General features: G+C 55.1%; 1 protein-coding gene across 1 annotated transcript; it reads right to left on the bottom strand.

Annotated features, from left to right (window-relative positions):
• Positions 1 to 5,383: 5,383 nt before the first annotated feature.
• Positions 5,384 to 7,981, bottom strand: LOC120683601. The gene is made up of 2 exons (XM_039965688.1): positions 7,197 to 7,981; positions 5,384 to 5,934 (listed from the first exon to the last, which is right to left on the bottom strand). Exons 1-2 carry the CDS (start codon positions 7,938 to 7,940, stop codon positions 5,608 to 5,610), a joined length of 1,071 nt encoding a protein of 356 aa, XP_039821622.1. The 5' UTR covers positions 7,941 to 7,981; the 3' UTR covers positions 5,384 to 5,607.
• Positions 7,982 to 9,640: the final 1,659 nt, after the last annotated feature.

Raw genomic sequence — 9,640 nt, 5'->3', positions numbered from 1 at the left:
GGCGTAGTGGTGCCACCCTACCGAATGCATTATATACATAATGGGTTCCATGGCGGCTTGGCCATGCATGGGACTCTAATCAAATCAATCAACTGTCACACACACACACAACGATCACCAAAGAAGAAAAGGACCCCAACTCCCCAAGAAGAATCTTGGCAAGATCACCAACGCAAGTAGCTCAGCCGCCTGTGTGTGATTACCGACGATGGGTGGCCTACATGTTCGTCGACGTTGCAATCATTGCACAGTGCCATTAATTAGCTTGGCACGAAAGCATGCTATCATCGGCGTTCGGTGCGCGTCCACTTGGCAGTAGTGCTGTAAACATTGGAAAAATTAGGGGTGAAAAGGGAAGCATGATTTGGAGATGGATTTGTTATCTTTATCTCTGATGGATGTTGATATGGTCGAATGGAAATGAAGCTGATGCAGAACAGCAAGGCAGGGAAACAGAAGCACACTAGTGCAGGGTTTGTGTTTGTGCCTTTGTGGGTGCTGCCTGCACTCAGGCAGTCAGGCTGCCATTCCATCCAGACTTCGGAGGGACGGTCGTCGCATTTGTGCTTAGGATGCAAATAGGTGCCCTTACAAATATCTATCATCACTCTTTAATTCAAAAATTTTGTACTACTTCTTGAAAATAAAATTTTATTTTAACAAATTACTATAATTTGTTGAACTAAAAAGGAGCAACAGATATGCGAAGAGGCACTCATTGCACCCGTAGTGTGCTGCCCAGCTGCCTTCCCCCGTTCATGCGCTCCGATCCTTTCGGGCCGTGTGCTTTCTAGGCGGCGGCGCAGCGCCATCCGGTTGACCGGATCACTGGAAGCCTGAGGCGGAGAGTGAAGCACTGAGAGCGACCGAAACCGTTGAGGGTGGAGGAGCGCGGCACGGTTGCGTACTTGCGTTCTTCATTCAGGGTGTGTTTAGTTTGCGAAATTTTTTGGGTTCGGCTATGGTAGCATTTTCGTTTTTATTTGGTAATTAGTGTCCAATCATTGACTAATTAGACTTAAAAGATTAATCTCATCATTTACAACTAAACTGTATAATTGGTTATTTTTTAAAACTACATTTAATGCTCCATTCATGTGTCTAAAAATTTAATGTGATGGAGAATCTTGAAAATTTTTGGGAACTAAACATGGCCGCAATCCTAAATTCTCGGCTCGCGTAATGGGTTCTAATTCCCGGTGTCGCATTGTCCAATTAATTCCTTTTTCTAGCGTACCAGACTCTGATTCCTGAATCCTGTGAGACTAACTCCAACAAGGAAACGCAAAACAAGAGAGACAATCGGGAGTTTGCATCGCACACAGGGTCTGCATCACGCACGCAAAAAACCCGATCTCCAACAGCGCCTCGCACTCTCCTCCAGCCGCCACCCCTTCCCTCCCCTCCAGCTGCCGCCGGCATCGCCCCCTCCCCTCCTCTTCCACCGCCACCCCTTCCCTCCCCTCCATCTGTCGCCGGTGAGCAGGTTCCGCTCAAGCAGGAGCGAGGTGAGGCGGGGAACGCGCGGCAGCTCCCGTTCGCAGGCCGCCGCGTGCGCCCTGCGGCCGCAGCTCGACGCGCGCGCCACGCCTGCGCGTGGCGCGGCTCGCCATGGCGGGCCTCGCCGGAGGCTTCCGCACGCCGAAGCTCCCCGTCACGCTCCCTTGCTCCAGCGGCCGGCACCGTGTCCACCTCCGCGACGTGCTGCAGGCCGCGGGGCGCCGTCACCACGCCGCCGCGCCCAGGCCACCGGCGCAGGCCGCAGCTCCCTCGCTGCAGGCCGCCGCTCACCGCGCTCGTCGCGGCCCCACGAGGCGCGGCCATCTCCCCTGCATCCCCGCCGGTGAGCCGCGGCCCGCGTCGCCCCGTCCCCTGCATCCCCCGCCGGCGAGCCGCGGGCCGCACCGCCTCCTCCCCTGCATCCCATCGCCCGGAACGCGGTGCTCGCGCCATGGCCCCACCGGCGCGCGCCCCTCGTCCCTCCTCCTCCCTCGCTTGCGTGGCGGTGGCGTCGGGCGAGCACGCGTGGCGGCGGCTGCGGCGGTGTCGAGCGCGCGCGTGGTGGCGGCGGCGTCGGGCGAGCGTGAGTGGGCGGAGCGGCGCGGACCGCGGTGGGGTGGTGCGGACCGCGGCGTGGCGAGTGGAGCGGCGGAGGCCATGGCCGAGCCCCGTCCTCCTCCAGCGCTTTCCTCCGCGACGGCAGTTTCATTTGAGGAGAGAGGGAGTGTATATTTGCACTGTCTCTCTCCATCGACGGCAAAATGCCTCGCGTGTTGCCTCGCTTGTTGGAGAAGTCGCCGCGGGCGCGCAGTAGCGACCGGAGACACATTTTGCTTTTGCGTCGCCTGTTGGGTCAGTCTGACGGTGATGGTAGAAAAAAACCCTGACATCCCTGTCAGTCTGCAGCTCGACATCGAGCAAACCATCAGGTTTTCAGGGAAGCTGTGGATGTGGTGCTGCATCGTCGATCTTGCTTGCTGCGAGATTCAGATCAGTTAGTATATTCAGGTGGGATAGTGCAGCGCAGTTGCATGCCTATTCAATTCTGAGTTTTTTTTTTCCGTAACGGATTAGAATTCCTGACGACGAAGATGGTGCCTGAAAGTGATCCGAACTCCCTGTCAGGCTGCAGTCCGGCGTTGCGCAAATCACCAGGTATCCAGGGAGGAATCAGTGGACGCGGTGTGGCATCGTCGGACTTGCTTGTTGTGAGCTCCAAACCAACCATTATACTATCTGAAACACTTGAGGCTTCAAGTACTCCACCTGCCACTGTTCCATAATAGAGTCCAGTTGAGTACTCCATCTGAATGAAAGAAAGCCTCTGCGACCCCATTATTCCAGTCCAAAAAGCTTTGCTTCTTGCAAACTCATCGAGCAGGTATGGCGCATCACGCTCGTGATTTCTAACTCCATGAATGCAGCTGGGCAGAAGCTACAACTACAAGGCAAAAAAGTAAGGGATTCGTACTGTCTTGTGTAATGGCAGTGGTTGCAGAGAGAGGTTACTGATGATTAGTCTGATTACTGATGATTGGTCTGATTATGAAGCGAGAGCCCGGCAGCATGATGCAAAGGCGACCGGCGATGATGGTGCTTTGCTGGGGTCGATTGCTCTTGAGGCGGTTGGTGTGGCAGGCGTGTGGCTTTTGCTTGTTGCGGAGACGAGGATACTGAGGAAAAAGGAGGTGATACTGTGAAAGGTCAATCAAGATCTTCTCTAAAGCTTAACAAATATCTTGTCAAACTATATAGTTGATGTGTATGTGAGCGCTCTAAATAAAGTTTGACGTTTAAGTGTCCTAAAACAAAGTTTGATGTGCTAATGAGTCGCCTTCCAGCTCTCACGTTGTTGGGTCCTGGAGAAAAAGCCCCCTTAAAATAAAGCTAGTAGAAAAAAGAAAGGACAGGAAGCGGAAGTGGACAAGTGGTAGACTCGGCCCAAGCTTTTTGTCTCTTCGGCGTTTGGACTAACAGAGGCCCAATCCGCTTAATGATCCATTAGGATCCCTGCTAGGATTGGCCCATTAGGATCCAGTTTAAGAGGCCCAATCCGCTTAATGAGTCAGGGAACACACTAAACACGCCTGTTTTAGACTTTTAATAGTCCCGCATCGAGGGGGGCAAGAGCAGGGCTACGCCCGGACAGGGCAACAAAAGAAGAGCCGAGGCAGCCGGGCAATTCATACTATTCTCGTCTTTTTGGCTGAGATGAGATTGTAGTGTCTGTTTTTATCTGTTTATATTATATTTTAATATTAAAATATTAAAAATATTATTATTAATGTATCTATTTTTATATTCAAGTATTATTAATTATTGATTATTGATCATTAAATTAATATCTTAATATAATATCCGACATGAGCCATGTGCCTGCCCTTATATAAATTGTCGCTCGGCCGTGTCGCTCGGCGTTGCACTATTGCCCTTGCCAGGTGCACTCCAACCAAATCAATTTGAGTTTGAAATCACAAGGCGTTCCATGATATAGCCTTCACGTCGGAACACTCGTGGATCCTGAACATTCAGATGGTCTTTCCCCTGCATTTCCAATTGGATGGCAGCGATTGTTACCGCGACATTGTTGTTCGTGCTGTCACGGATCGAGAACCTGCAAGGCTGCAAAGCGAGAACTATCCTTAGATAGTGTTCCTCACCAGTGCTGTGACATCGCGAGCGTGGGCTGGGAGAGCTGAGGATGTCCTTAGGAGGACGCTCCGAACCTCGTCGTGCGGCAGCGAGCACACGCCGGCTAGTACCCTCCTTGCCGTGCCCGCCTCCCGCCGCCGGAGACCTGACCGGGATTGTGGACTAGAACCTCGCCGCCACGCTCCGGAACGCGAGCTCAGAACCTGGTGTGCGCGCGTTCCAGGCCCCACCCGCCATGCTGGTGCCCAGGCCAGCGCGGCTCGTCGGCGCCGCCGTGACCTCGTCCGTGAGCTGCCACGGCAATGTGGACCGCGAGCTTCTCTGATGTTCCGCACTTCCGCTGCACAGGCCGACGGTCATCACCATCACAGAATCGAATGATCGATCGGAAACGCCTCCGGTGAACTTGAAGTACTCATGCCTTGGTAGTAGCATCCTCTTTTTTCTTTTTCTTGCACAGGAGCATTGAACTTTTGTGTACAACAGATAAGTTCATACTCCATTGATTCCATCCCCTGCTCCGCAATTAGAGCAGCTCACTGCCTCCGTCACCGATGATGACAAAGCCCCAGGCACCATACAGACTTGGTTTCAGGATTCTAGAGCAGTGCTCCATCAGTTGCTCAGTTTGTTTATCCCATGCCATCGCCAAAAAAAAAGAGTCTGAATTCGATCTCTGTTTCGTTTTTATAAGAACTCGATCTCTGTAACTCTTCTGTTTGTTTATGTCGAGAACTAGCGGGATGAATTCCGATCTCTGACTGGCTGTCTGAGCCTAACAGCGTCCATGTGAGGTCCATCCCCTGACGCCTTTTAATTTCTCTTCACTGCGCCCTGCTACTTCAATGCGCCAGGATCGGCCGATCGCTAGAGCAGGGTACTGCAGTTGACTGATGCATCACTCGCATCTTGTGCGTTCCTTTCCTCCTCCTACTTTGCAACAGTGAAACGGATGTGCTCATTTATCTCGGATCCAGTTTCGTGAATCGTGATGATGATGATCATTTAGGCAAACCTTTGTTGGTGCATTTGTTAGAATCAGATTCAGATGAAAGAAACAAGACCTCAGTGGTTGAGGTAAAACAGGGAGGATTTCTTCAGGGCTCCTGACGCAATCCAAGTGCTGAAACGGTAGCTGTTGCTTTGAGCCATGTCAGCCATCTATCTGTTGGAGATCAGATGGCTTCTGAAAACATAACTGACAAAGCGTCTTCTGCTCCAAATCTCATACTAGCGACGCATCAAGAAAAAAAAAGTTTAATTATTATTCCATCTCGAACTCTCCCACATCAAAATTTCCTCTGTACATAGCAATCGACCAATAAATTCTCCCATCCAAACATCACGCACCCACCCACGCAGTATATCCGACCTAGAGAGAGTTCAAGAACCCCAACAACGAAGATCACGACGGGGACGGTAGCAAACGCCAGCCAGCAGACGATCGAACATCAGTCAGTGGGTGTAGGTGCAGGCCTTGTTGAGGGAGACGGGCTTGCCGAGCTTGGTCTGGTCCATGGTCACGTTGCACCGGGCCTCGCTGTGGAACTTGGGCTTCACCAGCCTGCCCAGCACGAACGCGCGCGACCGCAGCCGCACCGTCAGCTGCAGCGGCACCGGCGGCGGCGGCACCACCACCGGCGGCATCTTCTTCTTCGGCGGCGGCTGCGTCGTCGGCGTGCTGCTCAGGCCCGCCCCGCCGCCGTACAGCGGCACCTTGTCGCCCACCACGGACACCGCCAGGCTCCGCTGGCTCTTCCGCGCCTGGTAGAAGTACTTGATCTGGCCACGCGTCGCCGTCAGCTATCCATCATCGTTTCGTTTGGCAAAGCAAAGATCTTTCCCCCAAACAAAAAAAAAATAAAAGAATTTGCAGCAGCCATGCAGGATCGCAGGAACGCGACCCGGGTGAACTGGATGACAGCTAGAGATGGAGACGATGCGGGGGAACTGCGAGGGGTGAGCTGTGGCTGCTCGAGTTTCCACGGCATGGGACGCGGCGACCGTGCACTCGGGCTCCCGTCAGCGGTCGCTGTCGACCGCAACTGCTACCGCGCGTTGTTCCGGTCAACGTCGGTGTGCAGCTGTAGCCCACTGTTCATACATCTACTGCCACAAGCAAAGATAATGACTACAAAATCGGTGTCCTGTCTTACAATATTCATTGGCAGGCTTTTTTTAATCTAGGCGATCTATTGTTAAAAATTGAGGTTTAACTGCTCCTAACATCAAGAAATCTCTCAAGATATCCTGAAGATTGGCATAAAAGTGACAGATTTACAGTATTTACATTGGGGAACATATCTAGTGCAAACCAAGGACTTCGTGCAAATCCGTGCAAACCTACTAAATAAAGTTTCAAAAAATTCTGAAAAAAATCATGAATGTGCTTCTAAGATTACATCATCTATATATAAAATTTCATGGTCAAATTCGTCTTACTCTAGAAGTTAAAAAAAGACAAATTTGAGATGCATTTGAACCATTATTGTTGTCAGAAAATTTGTCTTTTTTGTAACTTCTAGAGTAAGACGAATTTGACCATGAAATTTTATATATAGATGAGGTAAGCTGAGAAGCACATTCATGATTTTTTTCAGAATTTTTTGAAACTTTATTTAGTAGGTTTGCACGGGTTTGCACGAGATCCTTGGTTTGCACTAGATACGTTGCCTTTTACAGTGTTTCTACTAGCTCAGTTCATTGCACTCCGTAATTTTTTTTAAGAGTTTTTTTTAAGAGGGCACTCAGTAATCGCTAGTAGTACTACAGTATACAGAGACTCTGCTTAGTTCAGTAAGTACTAATACCATCGAAGTGACAAATTCTAAAGCACGCTTCTCATCATCCTCAAATTATTAGAGACTTTGGGGATCAATTTTGACTGAATCGACGAGGACCGCGTTGTTAAGCTAAGCGGCGCGCATTGATCGATCGATCATGAAGTATGAACATGCAGTAACAAACAGATTGCTAGCTGGTGCAAAGAGATTGGAGAAAGGATGCGCGAGGGGAGGCAGGGGGAGGGGGATCAGCAGGCTTACATTGCCGGCGGCGAGCTGGAGCTGGGTGTAGTAGAGCGTGACGGGCTCGGCGGAGACGTGCACCCCGAAGAAGGTGCCGGTGTTGCGGAAGGTGAGCCGGACGGTGGCGTTGAGCGAGGCCATCTCGGTGGGCACGAGCGAGGCGTCGGTCCCTGCCTGCACGACGAAGCGGTGGAACGTGGCGGAGTGGAGCGTGACGACGGGCCGCTGGTTGCGGCTGGCGCCCCAGAGGATGAGCGCGAAGAAGAAGAAGAGTCCGAAGAAGGCGCCCACGAAGAGGATCCCGTACCGCACCCGCCTGGGGATCCCGCTCCACCCGCCGCCGCGGCCGCCGCCGTAGCCGTCGTCGCCGTCGTCGTCCATCCCGAGGAGGCCCTCCTCCTCGATGGCCGCCTCCTTCATCCACGAGCCGCCGCCGCCGCGGCGCCCGCGCCCTCCGCCCCCGGGGGCGGCGCCGGGCGCGCCGGCGGCGGCGCCGGCGCGGGAGGAGGGGCCCTTGGCGCTGGCGGAGAAGCGGGAGGAGGAGGAGGAGTCCCGGGACGCCCGCCCCAGCGAGCGCGGCGGGGACGCCGCCGGGGAGGAGTGGAAGGACGAGGCCGCCGTCTTGTTCTCGCCGTCGTCGTGGCTCGGCGACTGCACGTAGTAGGCCGCGCGCGGCGGGGACGACGGCGCCATGCTCGACGTCACCTCCGAGTCCGTCTTGGCGTGCCGGTGCGGCGGCGGGGCCTGCTGCTGCCGCTGCATTTTGTTCGCGGTCGCGGCGGTGGGAGCGCGCTGCGGCTGGGTCAGCGGGGGGGGGGGGGGGGGGGGGGGGGGGTACAAGTAGAGTGGTGCGCGCCCACCACTCCGCGACCCCGCCCTGGCGGCGGGCGTCCTGGGTTGCTGGTTTCCGCGAGGCGGGTGCGGTGTCTGGATGGCGTCCGGGGGGGTCGGTGAACCTGAACCGTGACCGGCTCCCGGCTCGCGTGTCTGTGATGTGCCGTGGCGCGGCAAGCCGGCAACGATGGACGTGTCCCGCGGAGGCGTGCGGCGGCGGCTGACCGTTCCGGCTCGCGACGGCAACCCGGCACCTAACTGCAGGTCCGGTTCCGGTCTGAATCCAGCGTCAGGACGTCCGGGGGGCAGCGACACGGAAGGGAGAACGCAACGCCCATGTGCGGGTTACTTGCTGGGCGGCTGCAGAGAATTGTTTTTTTGGTTGCAAGTACAGGGAATTGTTTACAGCTCAGGTATTAGCTGGCCGATTAGAAAAACGGGTGCGTACCCCGGGTTCGGTGGTTACTTCGCAGTCTGCTCTGCTAACGGTCGTTGGATTGAAGTTGAATGCTACATCTATTAGTATTTATATTTTTATTAAATTTTCAACTATTGGTTAAAATTTAGCGGGCACTATTAGCACTCATATTTGGATAAGCTGGTGCTAAATTTTTACACTTTTAAATATTTACATTTGGTCCAAACACACTTAAATCTCAGTTTTCAAATCGATCCGTTGGTTCAGCTTAAGGTTCGGTCTTATCTGTTCCGATCCGGCTGGTGTGCCTGTGCCTCGGACATGTCATTGTCCCCCCCACCTGACCTCCTCCTCCTCGCACTTCAGGTGGCCGGAAAGGGAGCAACGGTCACGTACCGTCGACTAGCATAGCATGCCATCGCCCCAGCCCCCAGGTTTGAGTTTGGTCACCTCGCCGCGTCAAGCAGCCAGCAGCTGCGCGGAGCACTAGGCTTGCTGTTGGATTCGAGGACCGGAGCCCGGCTGCCCTCCGAGACGGACAGCGTGGGCGGGCGCACGACGCGGCGAGGGACGGCAGCATCGACGCCGGGAGCGCCGGTGACCGTTCGCGACGCGCGGGCCGTGGAGCGCAGACCGCGCGCGCGGTTCGGGGCCGCATCGTGTGGCGTGATGGTAGCATTGACTTCCACCCAGATCCATGCGAGACACCGGCCGGCCCCGGATCCCTAGACTTCACCGTTCACGTGCGGCGCGCCCCGGATCTAGCCTGTACTCCCATCCTCTGCGACTACGGGTGTGGTACGCGGTATCCGTATTTGGCTCGAGTACGGTAGAAAAAAAATTCACAGGGATGGCAGGGAGACTGCTACGGCCGATCCAGTTCACCCGTTTGGTGCGGGGCACGCTCCTGAGGTCAGCCTTGTCCTGTCCGCCGGCGGGGCATCGTCGGCTGCCACGGCACGCGCGCACGCCGACGGGATCTGGTCACCTGGCTGGCATGCGGTGGAACCGCCCTCTAGTGCGCCCCACGGCGCGGGCGCGCGTCGCCCGGCATCCCGGCACGGCACCGTGTCCCTGCCTTGCAGGTGGCAGGCAGGCACACGGCGGCACGCCGCGCGCGTGCGGGCGGGCGGGCGGGCGGGCGTGGTCGGCTGATCCTGATCGTGCCGCGCCTTGACCTCCGGTGGTGGTCTGGTGGAGCACCACCACC

Source organism: Panicum virgatum, chromosome 7N, assembly GCF_016808335.1.
Source record: "Panicum virgatum strain AP13 chromosome 7N, P.virgatum_v5, whole genome shotgun sequence".
Taxonomy (NCBI): Eukaryota; Viridiplantae; Streptophyta; class Magnoliopsida; order Poales; family Poaceae; genus Panicum; species Panicum virgatum.
This window is presented reverse-complemented; position numbering and strand designations above follow the sequence as displayed.